Raw genomic sequence first — 17,091 nt, forward strand, 5'->3', positions numbered from 1 at the left:
GTGAAATCATTTGGTATGGTCCTGCCATACTGTTGTACCTAACTCATCGTCGCCTGCACGCAGGCGACGATGAGTTAGGTACAACAGTCTCCCACTACTTTAATTTTAAATCTGAACATTTTGAATGGCTCTCAAATGATGATATAAATATCCAAAGAGTCCTTGCACCCCCTCCCTCCAAAAAAGGTTGCTCATCCTTGCTTTAGACATTTACAGAGGCCTTCATTTACATATTGGTTGGCCCATGATTTTTCCATTTGATGGCTAGTGGAAGCATATCTATATGTTGAACAATTCATTTGGAAAGCTAGTTTATCACATCCTCACTAATTGGGTTTTGCCTTCATGAAAAAGTGTAATAAGTATATCCCCATCTACTTCCCAAAACTAAATGCAGACCCCTCTTTGGGAGGTTGTGCAAGTAAATCCCTTAGTTCTTCACTCCTCTTTAGAGGGGCAGCTTATTGAGATTTGTGTTTTACTCTTTGTCCTCCCAATACTAGCCACAGTCACGTGAAGGTTGCAATCTGGATTTCTTGTGACAGTTTTCAACTTTCTCAGAGTTCAAGGATTGAAAGATCATGCTGATTAAATTAGCTTCTGTTGATGATTAAACAGAACCTGCCCGGAACTGATGGGTCTGTGTGGGATGCTGCTTCTTGGGTGTTCCAGAGTTGGCCTGTGGATCTGGGTGATACTCATTTGTACCTATTACAAGCTGAATATTTACAGGGGAAAAAAAAGACTAATAAATAGTGGCCAAACCACCCTTATGTTTGGTATAGATGGATGAAGTTTTCTCCCTAGTTTTTGTTAGTGAGGAAAAGGGAACTTTCCTTAAAAGGGAAAGGAATTGACTTCCCTCCTAACTAGAGGTTCAGGGGAATTCTGGGGCCACTTCAGAAAATCCCTCTGTTCTTGCTTTTAGGCTGAGGGGAGACTTTTTGTTTATGAATCTGTCGTTTCCTGGAGGAAGAGATTTGAGACTTTGCAGTACAAAAGATAAACTAAAATCTTGTGTGCATTTCCTCGCATGCCTTACATCCTAATAAAGGTAGCTGATGTCCACATTTGGGGTAATATCTCCTTAAGGGGAAAATTCTTAATATTTAGAAACCGAATTGTGAGCAGACTTTGCGGGGGGGGGAGGGGGAAGATGGATTGTGTTCGTCGTAGTTAGACTACGGTTCCCAGAGACCTGTGCGGCCCCTCCCGGCTACCGTAGTCTGCCGACTCTACGTCCATGACTTTCCGTTTAGAAGCCGGATGTTGATATGGCCTACACCCAGAGGATGGGGCCTTGCGGCGCGCCGGAAACTTGGGGATTTTCTATTGGTTCAATGGCGGTAGGCGTGGAGTGGGGGAAAAGAGCCTCAGCTAGGAAGCTTTTCCCCGCCCCTCAGGACACCAACCAATGAGCGGTGAAGTCCGGCTCTGGCGGGAAACGGGAAGCTCTCAGCTGAGAGGAATTGGCGCGAGCTGCGGAAAGAGCCGGCGAGCTGTGTGGCGGGAGTAGCTGATTCTTCCGTGAGGAGAGGTGAGGAGGCTAGCGAAGAGAGGACCCGGAGCGGGCGGAGGGCGACCACAGCGCGGCCTCCTGTTCACACTTGGGGCTGGGGGTGACGAAAATAGCTCTGGGGGCGCGGGGCAAAAGCCAGGCACACCTAGAAACCGGGGTGAATTAGAGTCTTTAACCCGGGTTGGGAGTGGAAGGCGCGCGTGTGTGTCACCCTTCAGCTGACAATGACTGTACGTAAAAGCCTTCGCCCGCCTTAAAAGGGCTATGGTTGTTAATTCTCAGGCTATCATCTCCTAGTACAGCGGCTCTCAAACTTTGGTCTAAGGACTTCTATACGCAGAAAAGTTAGCAAGGACCTCTCCCGAATCATTTTTATTTATGGTTCATGTCTCTGATAGTCACCCTATTCGATACTGCAAGTCTTAGCCTTTTCGGTTTGCCTGGCAGACTCCCGAGAATTTTGAGAGCCAACCGCCCTCGTAGAACAGAAGCTCCTTGAGAGCAGACTCCTTCTCTCCCCCTTTTTGTCCTTGCGTCCATCTTGTCCCACTCCGGGCACTTACTAAATGTTTGTCGAATCTATTTACTTTCTAGCCTTGAGTGAATTGCCACCATGCCCAGCACCAGATCCCAATCGCAGGCCACTATTGACTTTCCCAAGAAGAAAATGTGCAAGACCTCCAGCAGAGGAAAAATCCGGGGAGATATCCGTTCGCCGAATGGGCCGACCCCCACCAAGGTTAAAATCCTGCCTCTCAGTCCCAGGAAGCGGCTAGGTAACTGGAAAGGCAACGCTTTTGACTTGCAGTTTTCTAACTGTGTGACTTTTCCCTTCTTTTTTACTTCCAGGACTTTGCAGCAGTTTCCACAATTCAGCTGAAGTTTTCCTTAAGTGTCTGCAAAACTGCCCGAAGGGATTTTAGAGGTCACATTCTGAACTAGATTTTTTTTTTTAATACAATTTTTCCCAATTAACTATAGTTTACATTCTTCCTGTCCAACTTTCCCTGTCCAATTTAAAAAGGAAGAAAAACAAAGTCCTTGTAAATATATGGGTAAATATATGGGACATGCATTGATCATGTCCCAAAATGTATATGTATTTGCACCGATGAGCCTGTCATCTTTGTCCTGAAGTGAGTAGCATATTTCATCATGAGTCCTCTGGAATAATGGAGCGTTTAGGTGATCGGTTTTTCTTTAAGTCTTTCAGAGTTGTTTTTTTTTTTTTTTGTTGTTGTTGTTTTTACAATGTTGTTTTTGTATAAAATTTTAAATCAGATATAATACTTGAGCCCAGAATCTCACTAGTTCTTGAGATTAATTTTAGTGTTAAATAGCCTTGTGATTATTATTACAGAAAAGAACAAGTGGATTCTTTCTACTGAACACACTTTTAGAATAGCTCTCCTCACCAATTTTTATATTTTGAATAACTTTTCTGATAGTTACAATAGGTTGTTAAAACAAGATGATGAACTGGCGCCATCTGGTGGGGCAGGGTGTGACAGGTAGTTACCTTGCTTAAAAACATTTTTAGCTTTAGGGTGAGGATGAGCAATCTGTTTTCTAAGTAGTGATTTCTCATTTTTTCCCATGGATTTTAAGTCTGCTTTTTAGTAAGTCTTGACAATGAAGTGGAAAATTCATCTCTTGCTGGGTTGAGCCAGATGGCAGAACATTTCATAAATTGCTTTGGGGATCTATTTACCATTCACTGCAAGTAATTCCCTATTGCTGGTAAAATAAAATACAAATTTCTCAGCCTAGTATTTGAGATCCAACACAATCTGACTCCATCCTACCTTCTTGGAATTATCATGTGATACTTTTCATTATACATTCCAATTAAACTAACCAGTTGTTTTCAAAATTTAGCATTCTATCTCTTATCTCCATGCCTTTCTATATATAGAATCTTTAACTTTCTTAAATAATCAGACTTGAGTTACCGATTTTTATGCTAACTCTAATTCCCCTAATTATTAGTTCTGTCTTATCAAATTACTTTGTTTTTACTTCTCTGTTGGTATTTACTTTTATTTAGTGATATTTAGACTTTTCTCTTTTTATTCTTTCTTTGAAATTACATTTTATTTTCAAATCAATATGCCTTCCTCCCCCATTTAGAAAATAGGAAGGACAAAACGTAATTTAAAACATGTATCATCAAATAAAAACAATTAACTTACTGGCCATATTAAAAAAAAAAAATTCTCAATCTATATTCTGAGTCCATCACTTCCCTATCAAGGAGGTGGCCAGTATGTTTCATCATGAGTCTCTGGAACTATAATTGATCATTTTTTAATTCCAAATTGTCTTTGCAATATTGTTGCTATTTAATAAATTGTTCTGGTTCTACCCTACCTCACTTTTTATCAGTTGATAATTCTTTCCAGGTTTCTCGAAAATGGTCCTCTTTGTCGTTTCTTACAGCATAATAGTATTCCTTTACATTCACACATCATAACTCGTTCAGCAAAATGATGAACATGCACCCCCTCAGTTTCCAATCTTTGCTTCTATAAAAAGAAGTGCTGTAAATATTTTATACCAATAGATCCTTTTCCTTTTTTTATTCTTTATATTCATAATATCTTACATATAAGAAGGGCTTAGTAATTGTTGGATTTTGTAATAAATTTTGATCTTGATATATATGTTTCAGGAGATGACAACTTATGCAACACTCCCCATCTGCTCACCTGTTCACCTTCAAAACGGAGTAAGAAAGAGAATGGTCCTGTTCTTCCACTTGCCCCAAAGAAGCGTGGACTAGTATTTGACAATCAGCTGAAAAGTAGTTCTCCTAGCAAAAGTGACCCAGTAGTCAAGGAACTCTCCCCAGTTCAAAAAGGTCAAGGGACATCAAGGAATTCTAAACACAGTTGCCCAGTAGAGAAAGAATCTGTGTGTGTTGGGCTATTCAAGCAAGAAGGTTAGTATCTATGACAGCTGTTAGTGCAGCCTCATAAACAAGGCTGATGACTTACTCTGAATAAAACCCAGTGGGTCTTCTCACTCACCTTCTGTTGTGTCTAATTGTCCCTTTATGTCTGGAATAGGCACTTGTTACCAACAAGCAAAGCTGGTCCTGAATACAGCTGTCCCAGATAGGCTGCCTGCCAGGGAGAAAGAGATGGATGTCATCAGGCATTTCCTAAAGGAACACATCAGTGGGAAAAAAGCTGGGAGCCTTTATGTTTCTGGTGCTCCTGGAACTGGCAAAACAGCATGCTTAAGCCGGATTCTGCAGGATGTCAAGGTATTTAGTGGGTTTTTAAGATACGACCTTCATGCCATAGTTATCAATACCTTGTAATCACCTCATTTGAATGTGGAAGATTACCAGAGTCGAAATGAATAGAGGATATCAAATTTCTCTTTATTTTGAATGCTGTTGGAACCTTGGATTTATTTTTCCCATTGATTCTGTAGTTAGTGTTAAAGATATTCTCCTGTTAAAAAAGGAAAAAAAAAGAAAGAAAAAAGATTCTCCTGTGTTTGCATTCTAGGAAGAGCTGAAAGACATTAAAATTGTAATGCTAAATTGCATGTCCTTGAGGACCTCCCAGGCTGTATTCCCAGCTATTGCTCAGGAGATCTGTCAGGAAAGAGTATCCAAGTCATCTGGGAAGGACTTGATGAGGAAATTGGAAAAGCATATGACTTCAGAGAATACCTCCATGATGTAAGTATCACCTGGCTTTTGGTTGCTCTGTTTAAATCTGGAAATATCTCTGCACACCCACATTCTAAATTTCCATGAAGGATATTATTCTGGTTAGTATTGCTTAACATTGAATGGTATCCAAGTCTGAGTGAATAGTAATGACAGTTTTATAATTATAAATCCCTTTTACTCATAAAGGAATTCATTCGTGTATTGAATAAGGAATAATTTGGGGATAGGAGCCCAAGAGGGAAGGAGGAAAATAAAATGCAATGTCTACTTGTGTAAGTTGGAAAATAATTTCAAGAATCATTAAAATGGGGCTGCTAACTGTTATAGTGGAGAGTACTGACACCAGAGTCAGAAGAACTTGAGTTCAAATCTAGCCTCAGAGACTTAATAATTGTGTGTCTCTGGACAGGTCAATTAAACCTGATTGGCCCCCGCCCCGCCCTCCCCCCCCCAAAAAAAATCATTAAATTTACTTTTAAAGCATCTAGATTTTGCTGATTCTTGGAAGGAACATAAATTTTAATAGTGGCTGGATTAAAGGGCATTGTGAGCCTCCAAACAGCTTAGCCTTAAATGGATGCAGAAAGCTTGAGATTGACTCAATTCAAAGTTTCTGTTAAAAGATTAACATAGACACTGATTTCTTTTTTGTCTATGTAGCTTATTGGTGTTGGATGAGATGGATCAGTTGGACAGCAAAGGACAGGATGTGTTGTACACACTGTTTGAATGGCCTTGGCTGAAGAATTCCCGACTGGTGTTGATTGGTTAGTTGTCATTGTTTGTTAACTTTTGAGTTTAAGAATTTGTGAGTTCTCTACCATTATTGTTTTAGAGACAAAATCAAATTAGTTTTTCTTTTTCCAATTCTTTAACTTAATGAACAAATTAACATGGAATGCTAGTTTGACGATATTTGACAATGGAGTCTATTATATATTTCTTATAACTAATTATATCTAAGACATGACATATACTATATATATATATATATATATATATATATATATATATATATATATATATTCTGCTAAAACAAACCATACATTATCATTTTGTGTATATTGCAAAAGCTTTAAATGAAAACAGGAAGAATTGTAAAATACATCACCAAATCCCTCGTTTTTATTGAATGAACTCAAATACAACACTTTTACCAATTTCTTAGCTATAATCAAGCAAAAACTAACACTGTTGGATACTGTGGGATAAAGACAAAGGGCAAGGGAGTTCCTCCACTCAAATAGCTTATCTTCTAGGCAGGAAAGAGGTATTTTATGTACCCAGAAAAACAAATACAAAGTAAAAGAGAAAGACAACTGAGGGATTGTAGGCAGGCTTTGTATTTTAGGTAGTATCTGATTTGAACCCTATTAAGAATATGAGTATTTCAAGAGATAGAGCCCTCTGTCTTGTAGTTTGTTTCTAGGTTTCCTGCTCCTGCCTTGCCAAGAGAGTGCTCTGAGAAGGCAAGTTAATACTGATGTTAGCTTAAATTAGCTATAATCAGGACCTAAATCTGCATAAAAATGATGTGTAATTTCAGAGATAACATAAATTATTTGGGAATTACATGATCTTTTCTAGTAGTGCAAATAATTGAGTGTCAGTATTTTCTCTTATCCTACAAATAATTTCCTTTAGGGTGATGAAATCCCAGTCTTGCCCATTGAATAGAAGAGACCAAGTAGGAAATTGTCACTTGAGATACTTGGTTGGGAGAGTAGGTGGTAGTGAATATGAAAACTTGAGGCTTTTCTGGGGTCTGGAAGTGACAACTTGACTAACTGATACCTTTGACAACTTCTGCAGGTATTGCTAATTCTTTGGATCTTACTGATAGAATCCTGCCTAGACTTCAAGCTAAAGCAAAGTGCAGGCCACAGCTGGTGAATTTCCCACCTTACACAAAAGAACAGATAGCTACCATCTTAGAGGATCGACTTAAGCAGGTGAGCAGCAGTCTGCAGATTATTTTCTTGACAGAATTCAGGGTATTTTGATGTAACAAAAAATAGGGGCATCTAATAAAAGTTCTTTTTTAAACTAGTTTTTATTCTTTCTAAAATGATTCTCTGGTTATAGTGAGAAGAGAATCATTGAGTCAGAAGGGAAACTAGATTCAGTCAGATATTTTCCTCATACTCATACCTTGAAAAATCAAACCTGTGGAAAACTTTCATTTAGAAGGATGTTTTGTTATGTTGTTCTCATCCCATGAAACTATATTCTGTCCTTCTATATTCTGCTTCTGAAAAGCAGTTAAATTTGTGAAAATTAGCTCTCTGGAAATCTTATTCTTTTTGACCAGAAAAAATATTCCATAGAATACACTGGGAGACCTATCAGCTTGAGATTTCCATATGAAGATATTTGTGTAATTGTGGTCTAGAATTTAGAGGTGGCCCTAATTTGTGCTTTGCCTTATTTAAAGGTATCCAGTGATCAGGTCCTGGACAATGCTGCAATTCAGTTCTGTGCTAGAAAAATCTCTGCTGTGTCAGGAGATGCTCGCAAAGCACTAGATGTTTGCAGGTAATTTATAGCGCTGTTGGCCGCTTTTATTAAAAAAAGAAAAAAATGCTGTTAATTGTCTCTTGTAACTCAAGTGAATGTGACTTAAGAGGCTCCATTCTGCTGCTTTTTATGCTCGGAAAGGAGGACTTGTTTCTCAGTGGGGAGCTCTGCATTTCGACCGTGTTAATGTCTGAAACATTATCAGTCCATTACCTACAGAGGGAGAAACAAATGAGATGTTGCTGGCACTCCCTGTGGTGATTATAGATTGGTTAATTACATTTGTATTAAAAAAGACTCCAGTTTACTTTTCCATTAGCTGGTCTCAAGCAGGTTTATTTATGGACCTGAACATCTTTGCCTTTAGACTTTTTTTCTTCACTCAATTTTGTGAGTACCCCTTTCCTCCAGTTTGTGTTCTTTCACACTTGTGCCCTAGACCACTTTTTCTCTTTTCACAACCCCCATTCCCTCCTGCCGGGGAAATCCTCTGTGCTGGCTGATGAAATTACTTCCTTCCCAGTAGGGACACTGGGTCCATTAAAATGATACTTGCTGAGCTGGCCCACTGGTCCAGGCTCCCCCCATTGCCATGCAAGAGGTACAGGTCTGGCTTATGGTTTCCTGTGGTCAAAGTACTTTGGAGAGAGCATTGAATAGTAAGCCCTTCATAGTACTAAATTGCATGGTCCTGAATTTGAGCATCTCCCCTAGTCAGCAAATTTCCTGTGCAAAGGTGGTAGGGTTTGGGCAGTAAAAGAGTACTGCTTTTTGATTTGGTCCTGAGACACTAGTATTGGCTCATTCTTCTTGTGTATGATGACCTACTTGGCATCCATTTAAGGGAACTGCATGGTGTTGAAGTATCTCATTCCCTGGTACTTTCATTATTTCAGGTCAGGGAACACTTTGTTAGCTGAGGCATAACCCAATTTTTGTCTTTCAAAAAATTGTATAAAACCCATTGTTTCTGTTAAAGGGTTTATTTTCAAATATTTAGTGGTATTTGGTTTGGCTCAGCAAAAATTAATTTTAGAAATATCTATCCTACAGGAGAGCTGTTGAAATTGTAGAGTCAGATGTCAGAAACCAGACTGTCCTCAAACCACTGTCTGAATGTAAGTGGCTTATCTTCCTTGCTGTCTTCCTTTTTAACTAAAAGCTTGACTTTTCTGAGGAAGGAGGTGGGAGGGAGGATATGATGTGCAAAGTGAAATATACTTGTGTGTGTGTGTGTGTGTGTGTGTGTGTGTGTGTGTGTGTGTGTGTGTGTTTTGGTCAATTTCGCCTACCCTGATTGCTGTCTTGCCTGCCAGTACTATATTTCATGCATTACTGGAAGTAAGTTCCCTAGGGTATTACATAAATGCTTAGGATAGTCTTCCAAAACTCTGGAAATGAAAACGGCAGACAATATGGTCAGTTCTGCTTTTCTTTGGGCTTGAGCTGAGCACATTTTGTATCTCAATGTAGGTATGAGAGCAAAGGCCAGGAACTGTGGAGGGGGGTAGGAAGTTAGAAAAGGAAGTAAATTCAGTTTAGGATAATTTAAGCTAAACAAATCTAATAGAGTAAGAGTGCAATGAATATATTAGCCCAGCAAAATGAGAACTGGAGCAAATCATTACCAAAATCATAATACTGAATGAATGCCTGACTTCTTCCCTTCTTTCTGAGGCAGAGGTGAAATAAGGAGTAGCTGTATACCACAGTTCCTTGTTTCCGAAGTTGTTAATCTGTGTCAGTAGAACAATTTGAATTACTTGTTTCTTTCTCTTCTGTTTTTCTTTTGTACTCATTCCTTTTAGAACAATGAGTTTGCTTGGGAATAAAGGAAAATAGATAATAGTCTGAAATGTTTGTTAAACTTTTATTCTTAGGATAACTGTAGGCAACATAGGGTAACACTAATGCCACAAAGTGTCACCTGAGGGGCTTAATATTCTACAACATCCCATTGTATATACAGTTATCATTTTATGTTTTTTTTTTTCCTTTCAAGTTTTCTACTTTTTTCTTCACTGATTGTCTCTTTTGAGTTTGACAGTACCTTCTAGGATCCTAATGGTGCTCAGAACAAAAGTGATTGTTGATCCCCTGACCCAAATTATTAATTTGTTGCCATGTAATTACTTATTGTCTTCCCTTTTTTTTTTTTTTTTTTATTGCATATTTGTTCATATGTATGTTACAAACATTAATTTACATTCCCTTTCTACCTCCTTACTTTTTCTTCTTGCTTTTGGACAACTTTCATTTTATAGATGAATCTTTAAATAGAGGTAGTACTGTCAGTACTCACAGTACTCAGTTTGGTAGGGGTAGGTTTGTTCTCCTGAATCCTTTTTCTTGGCCTTTAGGAACTGTGAAATTATATTTCCAATAGTTATATTTACAATGTGATCTTTGTTTATTTCTTTCACCTGCCCTGAGTTAGCTCTTAACTATCTCAGTTGCAACAATTAATTAAATAAATAACTTGAGGGGAAAAGTGAAGAATCCTCTTAGTTGAATGATTTTAGGTTAAGCCTGTTACAGAACAGATTTCTCCTGTTTCATGGCTAAATACAAGAGGGCTAAATCCCCCCCAACTGCCATGGTTCTAAAGCAGTTTCTTGATAATTTCTCTATACAAGCTCCAATTTTAAAATGATTACATGTATCAGGGTAGATAGTGATGTTTTTACAATTATTTCTTTATGGTGGGTGGCTTAGGCAAGTAAATCAAGATGGAAAGTGGGAAGGATGTAGGCTTGATTAATTTTGTCATTCACATTCACCTACTTAATCATTTCCAAGCACTAGGGACATTTCCAATACTTATCTGAGCAAAAATTCGCATTATTGTCATTCCTTACTCTTAAATAGATTGACTATTTTTTGCCTCAGGGATTGCTTCTTTCCTTTATTAGCTAGTTCTCTGACCAATCCTTTTTCTTCTTCAGTTGTCTTTGTTCCTCTGGCACTAAATGATTTCTATAGGATTGGGTTTCACCCTGTTGTGCCCAGAAAGGTGGCTTCTATTGAGGGTATTTTCCAGTCTCTTACCACTCAATATTTTATCTCTAATCTCATGATTTTAAGTTGGATAGTGAAACCTATGCCCTGTCACTGGCTACATCTATTTGAAATCACAGGAGTTGTGACCTACTACCATTTGTTAAATCTTTACAAAAAAAAAAAAAAAATCCCTCTCCAGCACTGGTATTTAGCAGTTTCTTTGAGGTGTATTCTATCCGTCTGTATTATATCATCCACATCTAGTTGTAGAACCGACCTTCAGATAGTTCTCCATTCTTTTTCAAAGTGTTCTCATAGTCCAATTTCTGCCTTCAATATGAAGACTTCAGTATATACACATCAGTATCCTCTCAAGTACACTGGTCTCCCAGTCTACCTTTTCAGTTCTTATGACCTCTATCTTTGCTCTGCTTCAGCCATCATAACTGCTATTTACATGATCCAGGTGTGAAATCCCTCTCCTATCCATCTCTTAGCACTGTCATTTCTACTCCCTTCGCCTTTCTTATTGTTATCTGTCAGCTCTGTCTGCTGTGGTCTCATTTTCCTCTTTTCATGTTCTTGATTCTGGTGAACTGTTTCATGTCTTCTGCCTTTGAATCCCTTGCCCTGTCTCCAGTCACACTACAAACCTAGGGTCACCATCTGTCTTCATTTGCATTAACATACTTCTATGGAGAATACTACGAAAATGGCAATAGGTTCTCTATAAATTTGTTTGCTAATTTTGGATCTCTCTTGCTAAACGATTCCCTGATTGATTTTCCTCTATAAACTCCACAGTAACTTTTAAAAATCTTGCATGTGTTATACTATTGTCTCTTCCCTACCCACTTTTTTCATTCCTTCCTTTAAGATTCTCGATCTTTTTCATGGTGGTTTTTCCAAATCTCTTTCTTTAGGTCTGCTGTGCCATCCCTCCCAACTCTCTTATTTAAGAATCTTGCCTCGTACTTCACTGAAAAATAAAGACCATCAGTCTTGAAGTACCCTACTGTATGCCTCAAAATACTTCTATATTACCCCTCTCCTTCTTTTCATTTAAAGATCTTGCCTCCTACTTTACTGAGAGAATAGAGACCATCAGTCTTAGTTACCTTATTCTAAACCTCAAAACACTTTTGTATAACATCTTCATTCTTAGTTTTCATCCTCCCTATCTAACTACTCCTCCAGTTTCTATTCTGGATCATCATCCATTTTATCCTTCCTTTTTTCATCTCCTTTCATTGTTTCATCTTTATGCAGATGATTTGCAAATCTCTTATTTCCAGCCCCAATCGTTATCCTGAACTCAAGTCCCCTATTGCCAATTGGATCTCTTCCTCTACATCTGCAGTTAGCATTTCAAATTTAACTAGTCCAAACTAGACATTATTACATTTTCCCCAAAGCCCATTCGTCTTTCGAACTTTACTCTTCCTATGAAGGGTACCAGCATCCTTCCAATTATCTAGATTCTTAGTCATCTTTGATTCCCCTCCTTTCTTCCCATATTTACTTGAAATCTCTACTCACAAGGTTACTACTCCTTTAAAGGCAGTTCAGGCCTTTATCACCTCTTACCTGGATTATTGCAGTTGCTTCTATTTAACTGATATCCTTTCTTCAAGTCTTTTCCCTTCTCTTACTATTCCACATAGCTGCTAAATTAATATTCTTGACTATGTCATTTACCTACTCCAAAAAACTTTAATAGTGTTCTATTACCTTTAGGATACAATACATTCCTGTCTGGCATTTAATACTCTTCCACAGTCTAACTCCTAATCTACCTTTCATATCATTCTCTTTACATTCCAGCTAAACTCCCTTGCTAATTTCTCTTGAAGTATCCCTTATCTCCATGCCTTTGCATTGCTGGTCCCCTATGTCTAGAATGCATTTCCTTTCCTGGTCCCCCTCTCTTTTGAGATTCCTTTGAATTTACTTAGCTGTATACATTATACATAATTTTATTACTTCCATTGTAAGCTCTTTGAAAGCAGGTTGTGTGTTTGTGATCTTTGTATGTATGTGTATGGCACATAACAGGCTCTTAAATGTTTGTTGAATTTTAACTGAATTTAACTTTTTAAGTTAACTATTTAACTGAATAATTTACAGGTAAATCTTCGAAGTCATCATCCCAGTCTCCAGTTCCCAAGCGAGTTGGTCTTATTCATATATCCCAGGTCATCTCAGCTACTTATGGCAGCAGAATGGTCTTGAGCCAAGAAGGAGCTCAGGATTCCTTTCCTCTTCAACAGAAGATTCTGGTTTGTTCTCTGTTGCTCTTGACCAGACAGCTGAAAGCCAAAGAGGTCACCTTGGGGAAGGTAAGTTAGAAAGGATGCAGTAGAGTTGGGGGTAAGAAGATAGGAGAGGGATAACTTTCTAGTCTTTTGGAAAAATAGTAAGACAGAACTACTATATTAAATGTGATGTGTTGTCCCTCATAGATGTAAATCTAAAGTGGGTTATTGCTCACAAAATTTGGATAAGTGAATTGTTGATTTTTATGTAGAAAACTATGTCCTGGAAGCTGGAAGCTTGCTGACCTTATTAAAATCCCCTGGAGATTTTAAGGGAGTTGTTCAGTGGTCTTTTCTCTAATTCTTATGCTTTTATCTAGTACCTAAGTACCACTGGAGGACTTGAGCTGTTCATCTTTTTTTTATCCTATTGTATGCAGTGCTTTCTCTACATGACTGTAAGCAGACACCTTAACAAAACTCTTTAAGTTATTGAGACATCTAAGCAGAATTTTTTTTCCTTGTTTCCTTCCAGTTATACGAAGCCTATAGCAAAGTCTGTCGAAAACAGCAGGTGGCAGCAGTGGACCAATCAGAGTGTTTGTCACTTTCAGGACTTTTGGAGACCAGGGGCATTTTAGGATTAAAGAAAAGCAAAGAAACCCGACTCACAAAGGTACCATTTGTCCCTGGAGAGCTATGTCTTTGTTGCTGATGACCTTTCTAAGAAGTTTTTGTGACTACTTTATGTTTTGTTTAACTTTAAATTTAAAAGATGTCCACTGTTGTATATGGGTTTGTTTATACGTTAGATTTCATCTGTGATGATTGGGAATTGAGGGAGAGGGAGACATCTAACAGAAGCCACCATGGGAAATCAAGGGAAGCAGAGCTAATGGTTTGCCTTCCTTTTTTGAGAGAAGCTTAATATGGCAGAAATCTCACTTTAAGTAATGATATATGCTATTCCCTTGTTACTGTCTTTTACAACAAGGAATCCTATTTTCCCCCCTGCCAGGTGTTTCTGAAGATTGAAGAAAAGGAGATGGAACATGCACTGAAGGACAGAATTTTAATTGGGACCATTTTAGCTAATGGATTGCCTTAAATCCTTCTGGTCTTTTACTTTGGGTGTCTCACCTCACAAGGACCTCACAACTGTGGTGATGCACTCTATCCTCTAGTCCAAGAAAAGTGACCTGTTTTTACTTGAACTAAATTAATTTATATTCATAAGAGATGTGCAGTCGGGACTGTAGAACAAACATCTTTTAAGTTCTTTTATTTTGATTCATCAAAGTTAAAAAGAAAACAAGCATGTGACTGAGAGGTACTATCTCAGCTCTTGTGTATCTTTATCCCACTTATCTTACAAAGTAAAGATTCATCAAACACCTGAAGGTCTGTATGAGAACTGTGGGGACTGGTATGACCAGAACAACAGAAGTTCATCCAGAAAGCCTACATGTTCATGTTGAATTGGAGGAAGCATTGGTCAAAGCCTCTCGTTCTTTTTGAAGTGCTGCTTTGTTCACATTTTATGGAGATTGTCATTCTTTGTGCCATTTAAGACCCATTCATATTGTTGGGCAGTTCCAAGGTTGAGAGAAAGAATGTTTAAACTCTGTATTATAGGGACATATTTATTTATTGAGTTGTATAATTTTAGTTGTGTGGTGTTTTTTGTTTTTAAGCAGTTGTATGTCTAATATTCAAGTTTCTTGGATTGATAGCTGAATATCCTACTATTCAATCCCTCTCTCAGACATCAAAAGCTACTTGCTTTATTCCAGCTTAATGTGAATTTATATTTCACTTTAAGCTATCTCTTTTTCCTCTCACTTGAAATCCTTCCCTATGGTTATTTAATGTTTGTTTCTTCCTTCTTTTAAGTTTGGTTTTCAATCAACTACTAAAACTTCTAAGCCAAAGTATCATCTGTACACCAGAGGGCGCCATAATAACACTGTTGGGGCTTGAAAGGTGGGCTTTTGAGAGTAAATGTGTCCTAGAAGTTTGTTTTGTTCAGCTGAGATTTTAAAATGTTCCTGTATTTCAAGCAAATGTTTTAAATAGAGTGTGTGTGTGTGGGGGGGGGGGGGGGGGGAAGGCAAGTATCAATTGATTCAAGATAGGACTGCATCTAAAGTGTTTATTCCTACTTGGGCAATACCTGGGTACTCCTGCTGTGTCTCCTACTTTCTTCTTGACACAGAGAATCTAGGCTGGGAACTTGATATAGGTACAAATGATCTGTTGGCCTCTGTTTCATTCATCCTGCCTGCTCTAAACCTGCAATGTGATCTGTGTTACAGCAGGTGGTATGGGATGGAAGAAGAACAGAGAGAGAGAGCCCTCTGTGAAATGAACACTATATTCATGGCATGTGTTGTGAAATAAAGACTACATCCAAAGTGTTACTGTTACTACTGTAGATAGGGGTTTAAAGGGGTTTAAATACCATTTCCTTCCCCCACACACCTGTGTTGAAATCTCCTGTTTGAAGGTAAATGGCAGGGGTGAATGCCTAGTTTCCTGCCTTAAAGGTTGGATCCTACCCAGGGTTCTAAGGGTTAACAGGAATAATTGCAAAGATTGTCCGAGAGGACTGATGGAAAGCAGAAACTGAATGGGATTGGGAACAGATGCGAGCCTTGATTTAAATTACATTTTATTGGTTGCTACAGCCTTAAGAGACATGACTGCTTTACAGTTTGTTTCCACACTGTGGGCAGCTGCTGTCTGTTCTGTGTCCACAGAAGGATTCTGCCCAAAAAGGAGCAGCCTCCCTACCACGTTGTGTTTGAGGCTTGGCGCCTTCCTCTTAACTGTGGGGCTCAAGTCAGGAACATAGTTTGACTCACAGTGGGACTTCCATGTGTCCTCTGTGATTTCCAGCCAAAATCACATTTGCAGATTAAAAGGGACTAAATTTCTTAATCTTACCTCTTCTCCCTTCCCTCCCTCCTCCCCCCATTTCCCCTCACATAGGATATAGGGCTATCTATATATGTATTGGTTGTTACCTTCTTTCCCTTTAATCTTACTTCTACCACCCCCCAATCAATTTCTAGGTCATTGCTGCTCTTAAGAATCCAGCAATTGGAACAGGGTTGGTTCTGTCAATGATGCGTAAAGCAGACTTAGAGTCCCAGCTTGGCTTCAGCTGCTCTTGTGGGAACAGAAGCTGATGTGTATTTGTCAGAGAAATCTTAAGTGTAACTCAGACAGCCGGTGAGCAAATTGAGTAGAGGAAGAAAGTCCTTTCCTTGCTGGCTTTTCTAACTATAATCATGGGAGCTGTTGAAGGTGGTGGGATTTTTTAGTGGTGGCTAATATTTGCCAGAATGACTTGTTCCTGTATAAGGTGATGGCAAAGATGCTGATCTACATTTTGTGTGTGTGTGTGTGTGTGTGTATATAGAGTAAGTTTATACCTATTTAATTTGTACCAGGTGAATTTTCCCTGACTTTTCTTCCCTTACAGTTTTTGTTAGAGTATTGGATCCTTTGGATTTTCCTGGTGGAAGAACATAGGTACGGTAGTGTTAATGTGAACCAGTTTCAGCCTAAGGATTTCTGGCTTACTTAAAAAGATTTGTACATGATCTGATACTTAGCAAGAGAACCATTAAGTTCTGGGGAAGCTGGAAATCAGAAGTTATCAGAGTCTTGTTCTCTTGCCCACCGATTCTCTTCTGTGAATGTCCTTTTAAAATACTAGTGAGAAATAAGAAAGGAAAAGATAGTTTTTTGATTCCTCCTGATAGCATTCTGTTCTATCTGTTCTAGCATAATTTGATTGCAGATGAGAGATGTCCCTGAGTTGAGCAAAGGTGCCCCCTCTCCATTTTTAGGAGAGACCTGGCTTGAAGATGAGAAATGTGAATGTTACAGTACCTTTGCACTGTAGCTGTGAACTGACTTCCCAGGCCCCTGCACAAGGAGGGTGTACAGTCTTTCAAAATGTATCTTGGCATGGATTGTGGGGCGTTATTGGCCTCACAGATGCGTTCCTATCCTCTCTGATTTAGTGTTTTGCTTCAGGCGACCTCCATGTTGCTCTCTTTCGGAAGCCTCTGCTGTTAAAGAAAGGGCCTCCTGGGTTGGGT

At 38.7% G+C, this 17,091-nt stretch overlaps 1 protein-coding gene across 5 annotated transcripts; it reads left to right on the forward strand.

Moving 5' to 3' along the window:
• The first annotated feature begins 1,250 nt into the window (after nt 1-1,250).
• On the forward strand, nt 1,251-15,393 carry CDC6 (cell division cycle 6). 5 transcript variants are annotated; one of them, XM_031966224.1, is made up of 13 exons: nt 1,251-1,537; nt 2,114-2,258; nt 2,369-2,444; nt 4,191-4,460; nt 4,588-4,787; nt 5,038-5,213; nt 5,868-5,974; nt 7,020-7,159; nt 7,642-7,742; nt 8,778-8,842; nt 12,852-13,063; nt 13,515-13,655; nt 13,998-15,393. In XM_031966224.1, the coding sequence occupies exons 2-13, from the start codon at nt 2,133-2,135 to the stop codon at nt 14,085-14,087; spliced, it is 1,704 nt and encodes a 567-aa protein (XP_031822084.1). In that variant the 5' UTR covers nt 1,251-1,537; nt 2,114-2,132; the 3' UTR covers nt 14,088-15,393. The 5 variants fall into 5 exon arrangements, with proteins under 5 accessions (XP_031822084.1, XP_003768305.1, XP_031822085.1 ...); XM_031966225.1 differs by lacking the exon at nt 1,251-1,537 and adding an exon at nt 1,599-1,749; XM_031966226.1 differs by lacking the exon at nt 1,251-1,537 and adding an exon at nt 1,778-1,863.
• Nucleotides 15,394-17,091: the final 1,698 nt, after the last annotated feature.

Source organism: Sarcophilus harrisii, chromosome 4 (assembly GCF_902635505.1).
Source record: "Sarcophilus harrisii chromosome 4, mSarHar1.11, whole genome shotgun sequence".
Taxonomy (NCBI): domain Eukaryota; kingdom Metazoa; phylum Chordata; class Mammalia; order Dasyuromorphia; family Dasyuridae; genus Sarcophilus; species Sarcophilus harrisii.

What these genes read in the sequence shown, in the direction of transcription:
- CDC6 (XM_031966224.1), top strand. Translation starts at nt 2,133, where the DNA reads ATGCCCAGCACCAGATCCCAATCGCAGGCCACTATTGACTTTCCCAAG. An exon ending in ATGGGCCGACCCCCACCAAG is followed by an intron (nt 2,259 to 2,368) that starts GTTAAAATCCTG and finishes TTTTACTTCCAG; the next exon opens with GACTTTGCAGCAGTTTCCAC. An exon ending in CCTCAAACCACTGTCTGAAT is followed by an intron (nt 8,843 to 12,851) that starts GTAAGTGGCTTA and finishes AATAATTTACAG; the next exon opens with GTAAATCTTCGAAGTCATCA.